The sequence below is a fragment of the Callithrix jacchus genome, chromosome 11 (genome assembly GCF_049354715.1).
Source record: "Callithrix jacchus isolate 240 chromosome 11, calJac240_pri, whole genome shotgun sequence".
NCBI lineage: Eukaryota > Metazoa > Chordata > Mammalia > Primates > Cebidae > Callithrix > Callithrix jacchus.
This window is the reverse complement of record NC_133512.1, coordinates 77,653,540-77,676,455: the sequence shown is the minus strand read 5'-3', so window position 1 is coordinate 77,676,455 and position 22,916 is coordinate 77,653,540. Positions and strand designations below refer to the sequence as shown.

The 22,916-nt window shown below is 38.9% G+C and overlaps 1 protein-coding gene across 5 annotated transcripts in view; it reads left to right on the top strand.

Annotated features, from left to right (window-relative positions):
- COG5 (component of oligomeric golgi complex 5) overlaps window positions 1–22,916 on the top strand; it is a 377,608-nt gene that overhangs the window by 345,081 nt on the left and 9,611 nt on the right. For all 5 annotated transcript variants that reach the window (XM_078343129.1, XM_078343126.1, XM_078343128.1 and 2 more), the window contains 3 exons: window positions 4,627–4,703; window positions 21,990–22,116; window positions 22,622–22,701. In XM_078343129.1, the coding sequence (XP_078199255.1) occupies window positions 4,627–4,703; window positions 21,990–22,116; window positions 22,622–22,701 (284 nt within the window). The remainder of the gene's footprint in view (window positions 1–4,626; window positions 4,704–21,989; window positions 22,117–22,621; window positions 22,702–22,916) is intronic.

Here is a 22,916-nt window from a genome sequence, read left to right as displayed (position 1 = left end):
CTGCATGGAGGAAAGGACCTGGGCAGACTGCCTGTGTCAAGTCAAGCAGATGTCAGATGCCCTTCTGACTTGAAACGCTTTCTAAAAAGGAACAGGTAACACAAACCTAAACTTTCAAGTGCCAGGTTCATTGCAAACTGATGTAGCAGTTAGTCATTTTCTTCTCCAAATAATATTCCTGAGGCCATTAGACCATAGAAAAGAGGCTTCATTTAGAAAATATGCTTGTAGTAGCCATAACATAAAAACAGAAATTAAATGTTACCGTGAATATGACTCTTTTTACCTTTTACATTTTATGAACTTCATTCTTAGGCACCTGTACATTTTACTTTGTTTTACAGCTAAACTCAGCCTAGAGAAAATTATTTGTAAATAGTATCTTATTTGTCCCTTACTGGGGTTTTAGATTGCTTGTTGAAAACCTGATCCTTATGATGGTTTTCAAGATAAAAATTAAACCTTGTATTTGTTAAAAAAAAAAAATTGTAAACTATGCTCAGATGGTCTCTGTTCTCCTCTTCGCCTTTCCTCCTTAACTTTGTTTTTCTTTTTGTTTCATCTTGTTTCCCTGGGCTCCCTCCCCTACCAGCTTATTTGCATTCTGCTCCAGCTGGTTCTTGAGTCACTTTCCTGGAGGCAGCACTTCAAGTCCAATTAGAGTGGCAGCCGAGCAGGAGATAGCCAAAATGAGAGTGCTGTAGGAGAGAGGCTTGTTTTTGTTTTTTATTTTAATATGTTCCCTTATGGGCCTTGAAAGATGGAAAGTATTGTCCTTTAACCCTTGCTACTGCAGCTAACACCTGCTCAAAATACATAGCATCCAGTGGCAGGGGTGAGCTTCAACCTACCGAAAACTGCATTATTCAAAATGTTATTTGGCATCCCTTTTTTTTTTAGACATGTTACCCAATAAGCCAAACTTTTCTGGGTCCCTTCCCTTAAGGTAAATGAAACCCATCAGTCATTATTACTAACTTATGCTCAAAAGCCTCTGTATTCTGTTTTTTAAATATAGAAGAAGCATTTATACACACAGCATTTACTCATTGTTAGCCCTGCAGTGACATTTGGTTGCAGCAAGGATTGTGATATTGAAAAGCAGGCTCTTTTGTTCACCCCTGTACAGTGTGTCCCAGTTTCAAAACATCCTGGCACTCACCTTGGGGATGGCTCCAGTCCTGTGGATCATGGGCACAGAAAAGACAGAAGGAAGCTCTATCATAATTAATCGTATCTGTGATCAGTATCTTTGGCAGATATTGTTCCACTGTTACATGATCTCCCCCACCTAATTTTTAAATTAAAATTTGAATTTCAGAGTTTTGTTTCATTTGGTTTGGTTCTTGCCACAACTGCACTTTCGTGTTGGCTTACAGCATCACACTTGGTTGAAAGTGTTTTTTGGGGTCAGTCAAAACATTTAAATAGCATTACCCTAACATTTATATTCATTACAGGCACCAACTGGGGACTAGAGGGCTTTTCAACTGCCTTATTATTGAAAGTTCTATCAATTCATATTCAAAATTAAAGCCACTGAGGTCACCGAAATAAAAAATACTCCATGGGTTTGAAAACTGTTCTTGTGATAAAGTGCCTGCTATTCTAGCATAAATAACAAAAAGAGAAAGCTCAAGAAGGACCAATAGACCAGGTTAGGGAATACTAGTTATTTGCCATAAAATGCAGTTGCAAAGACAGATAATGATATATTTTAAGGATTTCTTTAAGAATCCTAACTTCTCCCCACGGGCACCGGCGCTGGAAAGAGAAAGTAGTTGTAGGGTGCCATCTGGAGGGATCGTGGTAAGAGAAGTGCCTGACATTCAGCCCTCTTAGGAATCCAGGTCATGGGCATGAGGTGGTTTCCTACAGGTAATTAAGTCCCTGCTGTGACCACATGGTCTCAGCGTCTACACTGATCACACAGTAGTTCTGAAATCACTAAGCCTTTCCACAGCACTGGAGTTCTGCTGATTCTGAATCTCTTTGGGGTCTTGCACACAGTGTCCTCTGAAGCACATAATCCCCCCTCCACCCCTCAGTTTATTTTCTTACCTGAAGGAAAGAGTGGCTGTTGAAGTTGGTATTAAATTATTTAGTGGCACTTCTAGCAGTTTCTAGTTATAGGTCTTCTGGTGCCCTTTAAGTATACATTTATATCTATTTCACTTTGTGCCTGAAAATATTAATTTAGAAAAGAAAAGAAGACAATCAAAATTTTACTTTTGTTCTAATTCCTATGGTCTTTTCTTCTCCTGAACAATGTCAGGGCAGGAATGCCCTAGGAGTATACAAAGAAGCCCTGTGGTTAACCAAATGTCTGTGGTAGGGATGGAACAGCTATGATTAGCTCACCGTGCCTGCAGCTGACCGCTCATTCTCTCCACATGGGGGCTGGAGAGAAGCAGTTGCACATGTCATTTTGTAGCCACTGCTAATGGCAGATTCACTCACTCTAAAAGGAACATTCCTGTCCTTTAAAACATGGCCTTTATTGTTTAATGGTATTCTGGAAGAAGAAAATGATTTGCAATACCCTAGAGGTCCTTTATGTATAAAAAAATTGTTTTAAACATTTAACATTTTGAAATTGGCCTATGGCATAGAAATCTTTTGCATAATCATACATTTACAGCCATTTGAGATCATATATTTTCTGATATCGTAACTTTTTCCTAGCCATGTATTTGTTTTAACATTTGGTCCTGTTCAAGTGCTAAGGCAAAGCTTGTCTTTGAAGACAGTGATTCCACTAGAGTTGTTGAGAAAAAGTTGATACAAACATTTCACGAAAAATATATCACATAATTTCATTATGTAGAAAACCATTATATATGTATATATATGTGTGTATATGTATATATATGTATATGTGTATATATGTATATATGTGTATATATACATATATATGTATATATGTATGTATATATATAAGTATATATATTTATATATATACACATATATATATATTTAGGTATTTGAATGGAATTATCAAATCAAAGATACAATGAGAATCACATTTTTTCTTTGTGCTCGGTGTAAAGTGACACATACTGAAAGAAACCAGAAATTCCCACCCAGTGAATAAATGAAACAGGTTCTTAATAACAGCCTATCATCTACTATCTTTTGAGTTGGGAACACTGGTTCACAGCTGTTCTGTTTTGCTTTGTTGGCAAGAATCCTTTTTCTTCCTTAAATTTTTATCTTTTTATTTATGATTCTGCATTTTCTAGTTTTCCAGCCATCTAAGGCTTACTTCTAGGACATACAGTATGCAATCCATGCAGTCTTGAAAACCTTCCTTTTTCTTATTTTTCAGTGGATAAATGATCTAAACTTTCTCCTTTTATATAACAAAATTAACATGGTTACTCTACATCCTCAAGACCATCCCAAGGAAGCTATCTCCAACTCTCTCTTGACACTCAGGTCATAAGTTTGATGTAGCACTTAACATTTTGCTTAATAAGAATCATTATGTATATATATATGTATGTGTGTTTATATATGTGACTATGTGGACATATACACAAATACTTTTGATTTTGTTGATAATCATATTGTTTGAATAAATAAATATCCCCTTCTTCATTAAATTTGTGAATTTAGTGAAGGCAAGACAGTCTAATCATTTAATCGTCTTATCCTCTTGCTAGCTTGGTACCTAGCACTAAGGCAATCAGAATGTTTTTCAGATGAATGACTGAAGATTGGGTCTCCATAGTGTACCCATGGCAAGGAGATATTAAGCAGCTTTTGTAAGGGTGGCCAGCAGGACAGAAACCTTACTCCATATGTGCTTCTTGAAGAATGGTGCTGTATTACCAGGGAGCAGCCTATTCTCAACCATTTTCTAAACCATTTGTTACCAGGGCGCTATTTATAGCAAGAGTGGAGAAGCAGTCTATCACCTGGATAGCACATATGCAAAAAGTCTGCATATGCACTTGGTAGATAAAGAACAGGTAGCCTAATTAGTGACAAGTAGAATTTCCAGTCAAAGGAGGAAAATAAAGAGAAGTGAAAGCAAGATTTGCTAAATTCTTGAGTTAGGTAGCATATTAATTTATTAATAATTACTCTGATAATTCCTGACAACAGCACTTATATGCTATGCACATAAAGCTTTGTGGAATTATCTATTTAATTTGTGTGATTCTTTTAAGTAGGTATTATTATCTCCATTTTATAGACGAGAGACCTGAGACTTAAAGAGGTGAAGGAACTTATCAAGGGTCACAAACTAGTAACTAGTATGAGCATTTGGAATGCGGATATAGATGTGCTACTAAAAGCTCCAGAGTGAGTGCCTGTAATTACTTGAGCCACACCAACTGATAAAAATTGTCATCATTTATATTGAATATAAAAAGACTTATAATACCTAAAGTATACACATGCAGTCTTGAAAACCTTCCTTATTTTTCAATGATAAATAAATGCAAAAGTTACATAAGTGCTTGCCTTTTAATACATATAGTTGGCTTTCCAAACTTGCTTCATAGTCCAGATAAAATTAAGTTTACTGCAGGTACAACTTTCTCTGATCCAGGTCTGTTCCAAATTCCCCTAAAGATTCTGACATTAAAATCAATGGAATATCTTTTAATATTTCAGATGGAGTTGGCTGTGGGTCCATTCTGCAGACGAGTATCTGATTTAGGAAAGTCCTATCGGATGCTGAGATCATTCAGGTAAGACTGTACTCTTTGTTCATACATTCATATCCTCCAGGCAAATAAATCCTTTCTTTCTGTGCAGGTGGAACTTCATAAGATCGCCAGTATTCAGCCATTTTTAACCTACAACCGTGGCAATTTCATGACTCATCTTAGAAAGTATTCAAATCAGAAATCCATATAGAAATGTATGCAGTGACTAGTAAGTTAGAGGGTATGTGTATTTTTTAGTCACTGTTCACAAGATTAAGCTGGTAAATTATGCTCTTCTTAGGGAGATTTTTATTTTAATTGTTAGCTTCCCATTCTTACGGAAATGTGTTGAGTAGTAATACTAGGCAATTCATAATTATATACATATCTTTTTCTTAAATTTTCTTTGTCATTTTTAACTCAGACCTTTTAACTTCTAAAAAGTCAAAAGTTACATTCAAAGATATGGATATGACAAAACTATTGAATGAAGTCTTAAAAGAATGGAGTGCAATGATGCAATGCAGATCATTACTATAAATGTAATAGCCTAATGCAGTTGAGCACAAAATTTAGTATTGAGCTTCCCAGAAATCACTTGACAAAAAAAACACGAGTTGATTCATATTCATGATCTAGCAGAATACAAGTTATAGAGAGAAAAGTTCTTGTCAGTGCTGAACACTTAGATTTTTTTCAACTCAGATTTTAAGGAACATTGAATAATGACTGGGGTCTTCACTAGCAGATTTTTAGAAGATAAGGAGATGTTATTCATATAGCTGTTTATTCAATAAACCAGAACTTTGTAAGTTTTTTACATCATGGCACACATAGAAGAAGATATTTATTTCAAAGACTCTGAAGAAACTGATTTTTTTTCTTTTTTTTTGAGACAGTCTTCCTCTGCCACCCAGGCTGGAGTGCAGTGGCACAATCTTGGCTTACTGCATCCACCACCTCCTGGGTTCAAGCGATTGGCTGAGCAGCTGGGATTAGAGGCATGCACTGCCATCCCCAGCTAATTTTTGTATTTTTAGTAGAGATGGGGTTTTTCCATGTTGGTCAGGCTGGTCTCAAACGCCTGATCTCAAGTGATCCCCCCACCTTCACTTCCCAAAGTGCTGGGATTATAGGTGTGACATGTGTAAGCCACCACACCTGGCCTAGGCTATTATTTTTTATAGCTCCAGTCCCATGTTTAGTTGTTTATCACATGCGTATATATCAAATAATGCTAATTTAGCCTGGCCAACATTGTGAAACCCCATCTCTACCAAAAAACACAAAAATCAGCCAGGCATGGCAGCCCACGCCTGTAGTCTCAGCTACTCGGGAGGCTGAGGTGGGAGAATCACTTGAACCCAAGAGGTAGAGGTTGCAGTGAGCTGAGACAGTACCACTGCACTCCAGCCTGGAGACAGAGTGAGACCCTGTCCCCCCAAACCCCCACCAAAATAATAATGCTAATTTTCCTGTTTGCTGAGGCAGGGTGGCCTTTATGTAAGCACTTTAAAAGTTGTGTCACAGTATGGAGATACAAGGTCTGAGGATAAGTTTCACCCAAGACATTCTATTTTAAGCCATTTAAGATGGGAATTTTCTGTCAGCCTTCCCATTTCTCACATGAGGAAAAGAATCTCTAAAGGAACATTTAAAATTTGGGTGACACCTTCTAGTACCTATTTATAGAATCAAGAATTGATTGATCAGTGTATAATTTTAATAGTCCTACTACTTTGTTTTATAGCTAGCTTTTCATGGAGTAGCAGGTTTCAAACTTTTGATCATGACCCACAGTAAGATACTTTGTATTGTAGTTTGGCATATGCATGCATGCAAACATGTGAACACACTCAAATCTATATACATATACACGGACACCCATACATATGGTTCATGAAACAGTAATTACCCTTACTTCATGTGATAGCCTCTAATATTTCTATTTCATTTGATTATTTTAACCCACTAAATTAGTTTTATGACCCACTCATAGCCTGCATCCAGCAATTTCTCAACCTTCTCACAGGGCCCTTAACTCTTGTACTTTAGGTGCTGTAGTGACAGGGAGCCAAGTTTTTTTTCTTTCTACAAACTGTGAAGATTTATGCCTTTTTCTCTTGGGATTCTGATATCTCTGAGTGTCCTCCTGCAGATGACCCCTTAGCTCCCAAGGCCTCGGGCACATAAGAATAATTGTTTCTTGCCTATGGAGTATCCTTCATAATTTAATTGGAAAATTCCAACAGAGATATTTTTATATATACCAATATATTTCTACAGTTATTTTGAATCTACAGAAATCTACTGAATTAATCCTAGTACTTTCTCAGTTGTTTGATGGGACTGATACAACTATTTTATAAAAAGCTTAGGATTAACTGGATCAAGAAATAAAATGGAAGCATAATATAGTACCGGGTTCAAATCCAGCCCTGGTATACAAAGAATGTTTTCAGTCCTACTGATTGAGAAGAAGAGAGATGTGAGCATGTGCCACGGCCTTTGCGCCACACCACAGTTGGGAAAGCCCTGGCCCTGCCAGCTTCTTTGCCGTTGTCATGTGAAGAGAATTGATTTGAGAAAGTTTGCCCAAGTGGTGAGTCCTACCAGATTCCTTCCTGGAGAGGAGTAAACCAGTACAGAGCCATCTTTTTTCTAATAACCTAATTATAGGCCCTCTGTTTTGCCTGCCTACAAAATCTTGTTAGAGATCTGTCTCTTTTTCAAAATGAGTCCTGAGCAGTTGCAGTGAAGAGCTTACTCTTATAATGTGTGTACTTCTTCCATCTGTGCTGGGGGCTGTGACAAAGAATAGGCATCATCCAGTGAGCACGTACATATTAGATCTTGGCAATTGTTCATGGATCTTCTCACCAGAGACTCTGAATCAAACCAAAACCAGTTGGATGGTAGTCAGTAGGAGATTGTCTGAATAAAACATGCCAAATTCATAGGATCAAATATATGCAGACATTAACAGTAATGTTATTAGTTAATATCCGGTAAAATGAAAAATATTCCCTAGAACATCACTAAATAAAAAAAAAAAACAGGTGACTAAGCAGTATATTATATGCCCTCTACTATTTTTAAAATAATAGCATTTACTAACCTGGGCAACATGATGAAACCCTGTCTTTACAAAAGATAGAAAAACTAGCCGGACTTGGTGGTGCATACCTGTGGTCCCAGCTACTCAGTAGGCTAAGGTGGGAGGAACTGAGCCCAGGGAGGTCAAGCCTGCAGTGAGTTGTGATTGGGTAACTGCACTCCAGCCTGGGTGTCAGAGTGAGACCCTGTCCCAAAACATAAAGTAAATAAATAAAAGTATTTGTTTGAATGGAGAAGAAAAGACAAAAAGGAAAAACATGAGAATATCTTTGAGTAAGATTGTCACTTAGGGTTCTTCTTTTAGGGTTTTTATATTTTTTAAATTTTCTGCCTTATTTTTGTAGTCAGAAAAGTCAATAAATACTATTTTTAAATCCCTCTTGCATTGTTTTTCCCATTTAAAAAATAACCATGGAACTAAAAAGTAATAAAAAAAAGAACTAAAACATTACCCAGTAAAGAGCAGGTGGGAGTTGGCAAGAAAAGCAGGCAGCCGAACAGCCAAAATCCAATAGATTGCAGTAGCCACAGAGGGCCTCAGTTCGAATTAAGGGCAATGGCTGCAGGGAAGGACAACAGGCTCAGTTCAGGGGCCCCTTTATAATGGAGGATGACAGTGCCAGTCAGAGAGTTTCCAGTCCAGACCCCACCCAGCATGTGTACACGTGCACATGCTCTCTCGCCCTCTCTCTCTCTCTCTCTTTCTCTCTCTCTCTCTCACACACACACATGCACGTGTGCACCTTAGTAGGCACTCCCTTCCCCCATCATGCAGCCATCTGCCACAGGGCATCTCCTTCTTGATGGTGATATTAGTGGACTATTTATGTAAGCTGGCAAGCTTCTTGCATACATTTACATTTTACTGTCTACATTATAGTTTCTCAGGCAGCAGGAATCTTTTCATACTCAGTAGAGAATGCCACGTTGGAAAGCTGCTGACATTAGTGATTTGCCCCTAGGTGATTTGTATTTCTACACAAGACACACGTCAGATCTGTAGAGACCCCATCTTTGTCTGCCTCTCTGCAACATGGCATTATTCCCTTGGTAGTGTTTGTGAGGTTGTTACCTCAGCTTCTCCTGGCCAGAGGCCACAAGGCTGTGACCCTTGACATTGTCAGTATAGATCTTTGTGAGGCGAAGGACAGAAAAGGGACCAAATGCCCTTCACCAGCTCAGGGGCAGAGACCCTACCTCCAGGCAGGCCTCACCACCTTTGCTCCTAAAGGGACAGCTTGTCCCTGATGATGTCCACAGTCTGCTATACTGGAAGCTCATTTCCATCTAAGGCTTAATGAAAGGGCAATGAAAGCTGTCAGGAGATAGGGGCTGTGTTCTGATGGATCTTTTAGCATGAGGAGCGGTGGAAGAAGAAAACCAACAATAACTAGAATGTAGTGTTCCTGTCGATTGTTTTTTATTGTGGGAGTGATGACAGTTTTCTGGGTCTATGGTTTGTATTGATGATCCTTTATTGATTCAAATTCCAAACTCTGTGCCTGAATGTTTATAGAACTAAAAGAAGACCATCTCTGCAGCTTCCATTTTTAGCACCTTTATCACTAAGACCCCTCAGATGCATTCTGTATTTTCTTTCCACTTGTGAATCTGGGGCCCTCAACCCATCCCTAGAAATAACTGTTTCTCTGAGGTTTCTGGTTTCTTCATTCTAAGTTTCTAATTTCAGTGTCATAGCCAGAAGGCAGCTACCATCTTGGACGTGGTTGTTTTGTTGCTCTTTGCTACAACTTTGAGAGTGCCAGGAGCACCTAGGTAAACATAAAGGGTTGAATATTTACTTTATCGTCATTTTTATTATTCCCGAAAACTATTATTTGGTTATTCATTTTATGCCAAGTCTGTGCTGAGTGTTTTGCTCATACTTTCTCATTTAGCCCTCACAGCACTTAAAAGTTGGGTATGATCCCCAGGAGGCACCTGAAACCCACAGCAGCAAAGTGGGAGAATTCGAGAGCACATTTCAGATGCACGCTGCCTGATTGCAAAGCCTGTGCTTGTAACCACTATAACCCACATCTTATTCTAGAAGTTTCTGTTTTTTATTCTGAATCGTCCTGGAATAGTATTTGAATGCTTGCAGGTATCATCCAGGAAAATCAGAAAGTTTTAAAGAGAATCTAAGCTCCCCACTTTGGTGGCCACCTCCTGCTGCTCAAATACCTCATCTCACTGTCTTCTGCTGCATTCAGGCTCCCAGACAGGACACAAGGAACATTCAGCCAAATGTACACTTTTGTTCGTAGAGAATGTCTCCCCAAATCCCTCCCTCCTTACCTACCTGGTCTGCTATTATAGACAATCTAGACTGAGAAAAGGATCTTTCTAACCTCTGTACGTTAAACCCAAATCACCCTCCTGCTTCAATCTCTCCCGGGACCCACATGGCCCCTTGTGCCACAAAGTAGGCCTCCCTAACGAATCTCCATAGAAATGTTCACCTTCTGCAGGCCTCCAGCACTTTCTCTTCTCTCTCAAAGGCCCTCATTGTGTCCTGTGCAGGGAGCATGGCCACCTGTGCCCTGCCCCGCAAAGAGAATCATGTTCCTTCTCCCACTCTTCCATTCTGTGCTGGTTCCAGATCTCAGTACACATACTCAGTGGTCTTGCTGCCTTCCCAGGCCCTTCAGCAAGAGGAGGTCAAGATCAGGTTGTGGCAGGTTGCATGGAAGAGAACGATGCCTGTATCTGTCTCAGGGTACCACTAATATTGGATGAGGACGTGGAAGTCGCAGAATTTTTATCTTATTTACTTCATGGTTGGCCTTAACAAGCTGTCAGAAGACTGACAGCTACATAGCTATGAGTCGTTTAAATGTGAATCTTGCTGAGCAGAAATGCAGTTTTTTGTAATGGGACCTATTGCTTGACAAATTAACACTACTTCAACCTGTAAAGTTTAACCTTGAAAGTGCTGCTATATTTAGAATATCCTCTAAGGATGATATTGTGGCATTTGGTGTGTCTGCATTTTATAACACCTTATTTCCTTTTGTTTCATAAAGTACTTTAGATGGTTATTTATTTTTTAACTTTCTGGTGTTTCAAATTCCACCTGGAATTAGGGAGAAGGGAGTGCTCAAGCAGTGTTCTTCAGCCTCTTAAAAAAGCACCCAAAATAAAATGTCTGTGTTGGATGTTTACAGGTAATTATGACAGTGATGCACAATACAGAATCAAATCCAGTTTTGCTTTTCATGGATCTTTTGACAGCCCTATTGAAAGGGACAGGTGACAGGCGCGGTGGTTCACGCCTGTAATCCCAGCACTTTGAGAGGCCAAGGCTGGTGGATTACGAGGTCAGGAGTTCGAGACCAGCCTGGCCAACATGGTGAAACCCTGTCTCTACTAAAAATGCAAAAAAAAATAGCCAGATCTGGTGTCGCATACCTGTAATCTCAGATACTCGGGAGGCTGAGGCAGGGGAATTGCTCGAACCAGGGAGGTGGAGGTTGCAGTAAACCGAGATCACAGCACTGCACTCTGGCTTGGGTGACACAGCGAGACTCCATCTCAAAAAAAAAAAAAAGGGACAGGTGAGGCCGAGTGCGGTGGCTCACAACTATAATCCCAGCACTTTGGGAGGCTGAGGCAGCGGATCATGAGGTCAAGAGCTTGAGACCAGCCTGGCCAGCATGGTGAAACCCTTCCTCTACTAAAAATATAAAAATTAGCCAGGCATGGTGGCATGCGCCTGTAATTCCAGCTACTCAGGAGACTGAGGCAGGAGAATCACTTCAACCCAGGAGGTGGAGGTTACAGTGAGCTGATACTGTGCCACTGCACTCCACCCCGGGTGACAGAGCGAGACTCCAAAAAAAAAAAAAGGTGGTGTGGGGAGGTGATTACCCAAAAGATTCCATTTTAAAATGAGCTGTTTTTTTTACCAGGCCTGGTTTAGACAGGCGTCTCAGCCAGCAACTTCCATGTGGGCTGGGCTGCTAGACGTGTTGTTATGTGCATGTAGTGTTCAGATTGTTTCCTCTCCTTGTCTCTCTCCCTCCTTGTCCTTCCCCTTCTACTCTTCTTTCCTTCCTTGTATCATTTACAGTTTGCATAGAGAATATATTGGAGGAAAATAAAGAAAAATACAAATATTCAAACCATTAAATTGCTATAGATAAGTTTCAAACTTGGCTTTAAACTTCATGAAGCCAAAGATAAGAAACAGAATCAGCTATCTGATTCTCATTATCAGAAGGAAGAAAATATATTCATTCCTAAGAGAAAGTTAAGCATTTCTTAGCACATAATTCTAAAGTACTTATAAGGACTTTTATATAGAGAGCTTTCTATAGGAAGTACTGAGAGATGGGAGGGCCAAAATTCTTGATTATCTTCCTATTGTAGAGGTAATGTAGGATTCCATATGGCTACTCTTCATTAACAATCAAGGACTGTCTCATAGGACTGAAGCTCCCCACCCCCAGGTCTTGTCACATTATAAACTAGGGTTTGAGATGAATCCTACAATATCATATGGCATGAAAAAAGAATGGGCTTTAATGGGGAAAAGGAAAAACTTACAGGACTAATGTACTGTTGAACGTGACAAGCAGAGGCAGCAGGACAGAAGTGAAGGCATGAGGCCTGGTGTCATGGCTCACGCCTGTAATCTCGGCACTTTGGGAGGCCAAGGCAGGTGGATCACTTGAGGTCAGCAGTTTGAGACCAGCCTGACTAACATAGTGAAACCCCATCTCTACTAAAAATACAAAAATTAGCTGAGCATGGTGACAGGCACCTTTCGTCAGCTACTTGGGAAGCTGAGGCAAGAGAATCACTTGAACCTGGGAGGTGGAGGTTGTAGTAAGCCAAAATGGCACCATTGAACTCCAGCCTGGGCAACAAAGCTAGACTCCGTCTCAAAAAAAAAGGAAGTGAAGGCGAGTCCTGCTATCCTTCACATCCCTCAGAGTCCCTTTTTGGGGCCTGGGCACACCAGACCTACGATATGAACTTGTGACCCAGTGGAGGGACTTCTCACTACCCCTTTTTCCCTGCAATAGCTGAAACATGAGAGCAGCGTCGTCATCACAAGCAGGTTAGTGTCATGGGCTGGATTTGGAGTTTAGGGAGCTGTCTGGGAATGTCAGCTGCTCAGTATCCAGGGACCACAGGGCTGTAAGATACTTCATCTTTTTCTGTTGGGGACAAATAGTGACCAGTCTATGGAAAGCAGAGCTGAGGCATAGCCTTGTCATCATTCCAACCCAGAGTCAGCTTCCAGAGACCTTTAAGACACCACCTCCCATTACCCCAAAGGATCTTAAGGTCACACCAGGTTAAAATAATTCTGAAAGAGACTGTGATGATGTGCTTCGAGTGGTTAAGTGACTAGAGGTCCATTTTGACCCAAAGGTAGAATTTGGAGTACCTGAAGAGGTAGTAATTGTGTGACCTTCAAATGATGATCCTGTACACATTAGTTTTCTCAGATAGGTTTTTCTATACAAGTTGTTGACAGTTCAAAATTACACTTTCTTCCAGGGTTCTTTGTTTCTGGCTGTAAATCAGCATAGCTGTTGTAGAAACAGGATGAGTAGTTGCTACAGTTGGTATTCTAAAAGAGGATGCATTGCAGAATTAAGAGCCAAGCTTTCTGCGTTTGAATCCTTGCTTTGCCACTTCTAGCTTTTACTTGATTTCTCTATGCCTTGGTTTACCAATCTGTAAAATGGGAATGTAATAGTACCTAACTCATAGGATTTTTAGAAGAATAAATGAGTTAACATATATTTGTTTATTGTATATACTTCTGGGGGTAGAAAGTGATATTATATGTATACAGTGTGGGATGATTAATTCAGACTAACACATCACCTCAAATACCTAGCATTTTTAGTGGTGAGAACATTTAAAATTGTTAGCAATTTTGAAATGTATTATGCATTACTACTAACTTTAGTCACCAGGCTGTGCAATAGATTTCAAAAAACATCTTCTTCCTGTCTAACTGTAACTTTGTACTCTGACTAAAACCTCCCCATTTCCCCCCCACTTAGCCTCTGCTAACTACCATTCTGCTCTCTGCCTCTGTGAGTTCTGTTGTTTAAGATCCCACAAATAAGTGAGACCATGTGGTATTTGTCTTTCTGTGCCTGGTTTATTTAACTTAATGTAATGTCCTCCAGGCTCATCCATGTTGCCAAATGACAGGATTTCCTTCTTTTTGAAGGCTGGTTAGTATTCTGTTTTCTATATATGCCACATTTTCTTTACTCATCCATTGATGGACACTTAGATTGATTCCATAACTTGGCTATTGTAAATAATGCTGTAGTGAACATGGAAGTGGAGCTATCTGTTCAACATGCCGGTTTCAAGTCTTTAGGTTATTATGTACTCAGAAGTGAGATTGCTGAGTCATATGTTAATTCCATTTTTAGTTTTTTTCAGAAACTGCCATACAGTTTTCCAAAATGGTTGTATTAATTTACATTCCCACCAACAGTGTACAAGGTTCCCTTTTCCCCCACACTCTCACCACATTTATCTTTCATTTTTTAAAATAATAGCCATTCTGACAGGTGTGAGACGATATCTCATTGTAGTTTTAATTTGCATTTTCCTTATGATCAGTGATGTGGAACATTTTTTCATATATCTGTTGGTCATTTATATGAATTCTTTTGAGAAATGTCTATTCAGGTTTTTTTGCACATTTTTAAATTGGGTGGTTTTCTTGCCATTTTTGTGTTCCTTATAGATTTCAAATGTTAACTTGTCAGATGTATGGCTTTCTTCCAATCTATCAGTTGTCTTTTTACTCTTACTGTTGTTTTTTTTTGCTTTGCAGAAGCTTTTCAGTTTAATGTAATCCCATTTGTCCCTTTTTTCTTTTATTGTCTCAGCTTTTGGGGTCAAATCCAAAAAGTTACTTCACAGACCAATGTCATAGAGCTTTCCCTCTATGTTTTCTTTCTTCTAATATTGTTAGAGTTTCTTTCTTTCTTTTTTTTTTTTTTGTTACAGTTTCTTTTCAAGACCACACCTTGACTTTTTTCCATTTTGAATTGATTTTTTATATGGTATGATGTAAGGATCCAATTTATTCTTCTTTAGATGGATATCCAGTGGCCCCAACACTCTGTGAGAGAGGTTGTCCTTTTCCCATTGTGTTTTCTTGACTCCTTTGTTGAAAGTCAATTGACTGTAAATGTGTGGGTTCATTTATGGGGTCTATGTTCTGTTCTGTTCCTCAGTGTTTCTATTTATATGCCAGTACCATGCCGTTCTAATTATTATATAGCTCTGTAATGTAGCTTAAAATTAGATAGTCATACCTCCAGCTTTGTTATTTTTACTTCTATTGCCTTAGCTAATCAGGGATTTTTGTAGTTCCATATGAATTAATTATAGGATTATTTTTTTCTATTTCTGGGGAAAATGACATTGGAATTTTTATAGGGATTGCATTGAATTTGTAGATTGGTTTGGATAGTATAGACATTTTAACAGTATTCTTTCATTCCATGAACACAGAATAGCTTTCCATTTATTTATGTCTTTGTCAGTGTCTTTCATCAGTGCTTTACAGTTTTTAGTATACAAATCTTTCACTTTATTGGTTAAGTTTATTCTTAAGTATTTCATATTTTTGTAGCTATTATAAGTGGGTGTTTTCTTGATTTCTTTTTTAGATCATTCATTGTTATTAATTAGATTTGTCTTAATTTTGTATCCATGACTTTATTCCTTTATTAATTCTATCTTTTGGTTTCAGATATATAAAATTATTTTGTATCCTGTGACTTTATTCCTTTATTAATTCTGTCTTTTTGGTTTCGGATATATAAGATAATGTCATATGCAAACAGGTAATATTTCATGTCTTTCTTCTCTATTTGAATGCCTTTTCTTTCTTTCTCCTGCCTAGTTGCTCTGTCAAAGACCTCCAGTAGGATAATTAATAAAAGTGCTTGCTGACAGTGGACATCTTTGTCTTGTTCCTGATCTTACAGGAAGAGCTTTCAACTTTTCACTATTGAGTACAATTAACTGTAGGCTTATTGTATGTAGCCCTTAATTTGTTGAGAGTTTTTATTATAAAAGGGTGTTGAATTTTGTCAAATGCTTTTTCTGCATCTAATAAAATAATCATATGGTTTTTGTCTTTTGTTCTGCTGATATGCATCACATTTATTGATGTATATATGTTGACCCATCCTTGTATCCCAGCGAGAAATCTCATTTGATCATGTGAATAATCCTTTTTATGTGCCGTAGAATTGGGTTTGTTAATAAATTGTTGAGGATTTCGTATCTACATATAATGAACATAGAGTTCATCAAGGATATTGTCCTATAAGTTTCTTCTTTTATGTCCTTTTGTGGCTTTAGTGTCAGGGCCTCCTAAAACTAGCTTGGAAGTATTCCCTCCTTTTTTATTTTTTTGGGGATGAAGGATTGGTATTAGCTCTTCTTTATACCTTTTGTAGAATTCACCTGTGGAGCCATCAGGTCCTGGGCTTTTCTTTGTTTGGAGACTTTTTATTATGGATCCAATCTCTTCACTCATTATTGGTCTGTTCAGATTTTCTGTTTCTTCTATTTTCTCTTTCTTCTTGATTCAGCATTAGCAAGTTATATGTGTCTAGGAATTTTATCCATTTTTTTCTAGGTTACTGAATTTGTGGCCATATATAGTTTCTCATAGTAATCACTCATGATGCTTTGTATTTCAGTGGTATCAGTTGTAATATCTTCTCTTTCATTTCCAATTTTATTTAAGTCTTCTCTTTTTCTTTTTTAGTCTAAGTTAAGGGTTTGTTGATTTTGTTTAACTTTTCAAATTGTTTTGTTGATTGTTTTCCCCTGGTTTTCTAGTTTATATTTATTTCTCCTCTGATCTTTGTATTGTTTTCCTTCTGCTAACTTTCAGCTGAAATTGGTTCTTCTCTTGTTTCTTGAGGTGTACCATTAGGTTATTTGAGATATTTATTTTTATTTAAGTATTTATTGCTATCAATTTCCTTCTTAGAACTGCTTTTGCTATATCCCATACATTTTGGTATGTTGCATTTCCATTTTCATTTTTTCCAAAATGTTTTTTTGATTTCTCTTTTGTTTTCTCCTTTGACCCATTGGCTGTTGAGGGGCATGTTGTTTAATTTCCACATACTTGTGGCATTTCCAAGATTACTTCTATTATTGATGTCTAGTTTCATACCATTGTGATTAGAAAAGGCACTTGATATGATTTCATTTCTCCTAAATTTGTTCAGACTTGGCAACCTAATATATGATATATCCTGAAGCAAGATATGTGTGCACTTGAGAAGACATGTATTCCCTTGTTGTTGAAGGGACATATACATATGCTATATATGTCTTGTTAGGTCCATTTGGTCTAAAATGTAGTTCAAGTTCACTGTTTCCTTATTAACTTTCTATCTGGATGATCTGCCATTGCTGAAAGTGGGGTATTGAAGTCCCTTATTACTGCATTGTAAGTTATTTCTTTCTTTAGATCCTTTCATATTTGCTTTACATATTTAGGTGCTCTGATGTTGGGTACATATATATTTACAATTGTTATATCCTCCTGATGAATTGACACTTTTATTATAATGGCTTTCTTTACCTTTTTTTGTTGTTTTGAGCTAAAGTCTATTTTGTCTGATAAAGGTATAGCCAACCCTGCTCTCTCTCTCTTTCCATTTGCACGGAATATCTTTCTTCGTACTTTCTCTTTTATTCTGTATGTCCTTAGAAGTCAGTTGAGTCTCTTGTAGGCAGCATGTAGCTGGGTCTTATTTTTTTTTAATACATTCAGCCATTTTGTCTTTTACTGGAGATTTCAGTTCTCTTAAAATCCAAGTAAATATTGATAGGTAAGGACTCGATACTACTAATTTGTAGTTTGTTCTCTGATTGTTTTGTGGATGCTTTGTTGCCTTGTTTCTCTCTTGATGTCCTCCCTTGTGGCCTGATTTTTTTTTTAATGGTATGCTTTGAATTATTTCTATGTATGTTTTGTGCCTCTACTCTAGATTGTTGTTTTGTATTTACATGAGGCTTCCAAAAGCGATATACTAATATTAGGGTATTTCAAGCTGATAACAACTGAATTTTGATAACATACAACAGCTGTACATTTGTATTCCCCTTCTCTACACATTTTAATATTTTGATGTCAAAATATACATCATTTTGCAATTTGTATCCCTAATTTGGGCTATAGTTCTTTGTTTTTGTTTTTGTTTTTGTGAGACAGAGTCTCACTCCATCACTCAGGCTGGAGTACAGTGGTGTAGTCTTGGCTCACTGCAACCACCACCTCCCGGTTCAAGCAATTCTTGTGCCTCAGCTTCCTGAGTAGCTGGGACCACAGGTACACACCACCACACCTGGCTAATTTTTGTAGTTTTGGTAAAGACAGGGTTTTGCCATATTGGCCAGGCTGGTATGAAACTTCTTGTCCCAAGTTACCTGCCCACCTCAGCCTCCCAAAGCACTGGGATTATAGGCATGAGCCACCGTGCCCAGCCTTGAGCTATAATTTTAATAGCCTCATATTAGGCATAAAATTATTTTACAGACCACTATTACAGTTTAGGTTTTTCTGAGTGTGATTCTATATTATTTATAGCATTGGTTTTTGTGTTTTCATATATTTTATTAATTAGCAGCCTTTTATATCAGCTTAGAGAACTCCATTTAGCAATTTCAATAGGCTGGTTTAGTGCTGATGATCTCTGTTAGCTTTTGCTTAGGAAAGTTTTTGTTTCTTTCTCATTTCTGAAGTATAGCTTTTTTGGTTGGTAGTTATTTTCCTTTGGCACTTTAAATATATCATCTCATTTTATCCTGCCCTACAGGGTTTTTGCTGAGAATTCTCTAGTAGCCATATTGCAAGTTCTTTGTATGTGATAAGTTTCTTGTTTCTTGCTGCTCTCAGAATTTTTGTCTTTGATTTTTGATAGTTTATTATGTGTGTTGGTGAACTTCTCTTTGGACTGAATGTTTTGTACAAGTCTCCAGATGAAACTTGCTATTTAATTTTTCATTTTAGTTGTTGTCTTTTCCATCTCCAGGATCTCCATTTGTTTTTGTTATAGTTTCCGTGTCTCTGTCAAATTTCTCATTTTGTTCATATATTGTGTTTCAGATTTCATTTAACTTCTTTTACATATTCTTGTAGTTTGCTGAACTTCCTTAAGAGGATTGTTGTATATTTTTTGTCAGTCATTCCATAGATGTACATTTCTTTAGGGTTCATTATTATAGCTTTATTAGTTTGTTTTGGTGGTATCATGATTCCTCTAATTCTTTTTTTTTGAGACCAGAATCTCACTCTGTCATCAGGTTGGAGTTCAGTGGCATGATCTCACTGTAACTTCCACCTCCCAGGTTCAAGCAGTTTTTCTGCCTCAGCCTCCTGAGTAGCTGGATCTACAGGTGTGTACCACCATGTCCTGCTAATTTTTGTATTTTTAGTAGACACAGGGTTTCACCATGTTGGCCAGGCTGGTCTCCATCTCTTGACCTCATGATCCCACCTCAAACTCCCAAAGGACTGGGATTACAGATGTGAGCCACCACGCCCAGCCTCCATAATCTTCATGTCCTTGTATTGATGTCTGTGCATTTCAGGAGACAGCTACCTCTTCTGTCTTTTAGAGGTGTTCTTTAGTATAGATTGAACTTCATTATTTACTTTAGTCTGTGATCCTGGATGAGCCAGCTGATATCAATCTCAAGGAAGCAGAGCTTGCTGTCATTTTCTCTAGTTAGTTGGGTTTCTGCCTTTGCTCTGCATTTGGGTGGGGCTGCTCGCTGAGCTTCACCATCCAGCAAGACCACTGGCTGGGCTCTGAGTCAAGTGGAGCTGCTGGCTGGGAACTCTGATTGCCTCTGGCAGGGTCACAAAGCATATTTCTTTGCTGGGCAGTATTGCTATTTAGGTTATGCAGTTGAGCAGGTCTGCAGGCTAGACTCTAGGTTTAGATGGATCACTGTTCTAGACAGACAGGTCCAGAGGTTATGCTCCATAGAAATACATGCTGGTAGGAATCCCCTTGCCTGAGCTAGACTCTGGGGTGGGCTCTGATACTGGGTGGAGCCATTGTTTGGAGCTGCTCTTTGGACTTCAGGGTTTGGGCAAGTCTAGCCCCTGTTCTCTGCAAAAAATGCCCCGTGGTGAGCATCTCTTCTCCTGGGTAGGGCCTTGAGGTGGGCTGTGAGGCTGAGTATAGAGGCTGGCTTTCTAGGGACTCAAGCCAGGGTGAACTTCTCATTCAGCTTCTGGGAGCAGCCAACTCAGCTTTGAAGGTAAGCTAGATCACTAGCTGATCTCTCTGATCAGGTGCCACCGCTGGCAGGAACACAGAGCTACCATCCAGATCTGCACACTAGTCACTGCAAGCTTTACCTTCTTGATTTGTTTGACACCAGGGGATCTTGTTCTGTTACTCCAGTATTCCCTTTGAGGTAAGGCAGTAGTAGTGGGCTTCCTTCAAAGCACCTCACAATGCTAGGGAAGCTAGTATTCTGTCTACTTTCAGTTCTCTTTTCCTCTGTAGAAAATGTGGGCTTAGGAGAATGCCCCCTGTGGCTCTTTGCTGACTTGGAGGAGTGATATGGTCAAGGTGAAACCGTGTCTCGTACTCTTCTAATGCAGTTTTTATACGGTTCTTTGTTCCATTAGGTGTTTCAGTCTCAGTCTCAAGTTTTGGGGTCTTCATAAAGATGTTCTTTTCTGTCAATGATTGTTAGTTGGATTTTCTATGGGTGGGGAATGAAGCCTGGAAATTGCTGTTTTACCATCTTGCTGACCTCACCCTCTATACAGCTTTAAACTGTGCCTGACGCATTGTCGGTGCTATATTGTTAGCTCTTGCGACTGTTGACGATGAAAAAGATGTTCAAACTCGGAGCTTTTACTTAGATGGAAACAATGTCGTCCACAAATAGGACTGACCGAGATGCCTGCCATTTCCTCAGCTAAGTTTTCATATTTGTTTAGGTACTTGACTGATTGCCTAAAGCTCTTCAGCATTGAACACTGGGAAATTATTTGGGCCTTGCAGATTTTCAAGGCAGGTGTATCACATTTTCAGTGTGGCCATAAGACCTTAGTCATCATCTCATGGAACGTCTGGTTTGGAGCTTTATGGCTTTCTGGTGATAAACAATGACTGAAATGCTTCCCCAGAAACCAAAGAAAATAAATTACAACATAATGTTAGTTGATAGAGATAGATTTTTACTTGTAGAATAGCTAATATAAAGTCATCTTTCCTAATAATAATTCTGTATCTAATGAGAATCAGCTCTCTATTGAGAACATTCCTGACTCTTGACGACCTTATCATTAGTGTAGGGAAGAAGTTCACTTCTCTATTTTGTACAGGCCTTCATTCATAATTAGAGTAATTAAGGCATGGTGAAGAAAGAGCCCCAGACACAGCGCTGTTTTACATGGTTCAGAATCATTATCTGATCTGTCAAGAGATGTTGCTGCCATCTTACCACTTGAGATTCAGTGTCCACAGCTCAGGTTCTTCTAATCAGCTCTCATCCATAAGAGCTCAAAGCCAGTAACAATTCAAATAATTCTTGCCAGCCTTTTGCACAAGGTGATATATAATTGGTAGTGGAAAGTATTCACCTCCATGCTCCTTCTATAAAATGTGAACAATGAAACCCAGACATGTAATGTAGTATAAGGGAGCTAGCATAAATTTTTGACAGAATGTTCAGCAAAGTAAAAACTGTACATACAAAGCCATATTTGCCTTTTTGAAAAGTTGTGTAGAAAATGTTTGAGTATACTCACATTTGATTATGGCCCAAAGAAGGATTCTGTTTTAAATGAAAGCTAAAAGGATTGATCAAGATAAGAATCTGTTAGTAACAACTACTTGAAGGCTTTACTTTTGTTCTTTTTTTGCTTTTAGCCTAGTAATTAGATGAACTTTTGCTGAGCCCCCTGTATGTCAGACTTATAGACTAGTGAACTCGGGGTCAAATGGGAGCTGAAGGGTAGATCAGCCTGTGGGCATGTGGGCGTGTGGGGCCGGGGACATGTGTGCATCTCAAGGCTGAATAGGATGGTTAAGCAGTGGAGTGCTCCTTCAGTAGCCAGTCAAGGAAAAATGCTATTCTACAAGGATAATGACTGTCCACCAAATCACCTCTTTCAGCATCGAACAGTGTGAAATAACTTCCGTCTTTTTCATCTAGACCTCTGCTCTTCCAGACAAGTGAACATGTAGCCAATAGTCCTGCACTGGGGGATGTGATTCCATTCAGCATCATTATTCAGTTTTTGTTCACGAGAGCACCTGCTGAGCTGAAATCTCCTTTCCAGGTAATAAGTAAAGTCAAACCAGATCTCTTTTGTGACTCTTCCCATTACCTTTGTGAATCCAGAGCCCCCACTCACTGAATGCTTCCTGGCCCTCCACTGCTTTGTTTAGTCATTGATGTCTATCTTTGACAGTGAATAGATATTAGAAAAGAAAAAGTCCCACTGCCCAGTGTCTTCTTTCTTCACAGTGCAAAAAATTACCTGATGCATCCAGAATTTGCCTTTAATAATGACACAAGTAATTTATGTTCATAAAGAATTTTTGATGGCAACCCCATTTTTTTTTTTTTTTTACTGACCCACCATCACCTGGCAAATCTAGAAGGCTCCTTGTAGTCAGGAAGGTACACCGAGGCCTGTGCCCCCTTCCTACTTCCCTCAGGCAGGTGTTGGGGCAGTTTCACCTTAGGAATCCTCCAGAGTGCTTTTTGAACCAGAACTGGCTGCCATTTACTGAAGAATGCGTATGCCCTTTCTCCTCTCTAATTGTGTTTCAACCCTGCAGAGGGCAGAGTGGTCCCACGCACGCTTCTCTCAGTGGCTGGATGACCATCCATCTGAAAAGGACAGACTCCTCCTCATCAGGTAAAGCCAGATGCTCCAGGAGCACCCATCTGGGTTGGAAGCCCAAGGAGGGTGGGGATGCAGGAGAGGATGAAGGAGCAAGTGCCTGGGAGCATGGACATGTGACTGCACCTTCTGGTGGCAGGCCACCTCACTGCCCAGACACAGGTGCTGGAACAGCCAGCAGTTGGAAATGTTGGAAACAACATCTTTCCCTTTCCGTCTTTCACTTCTAA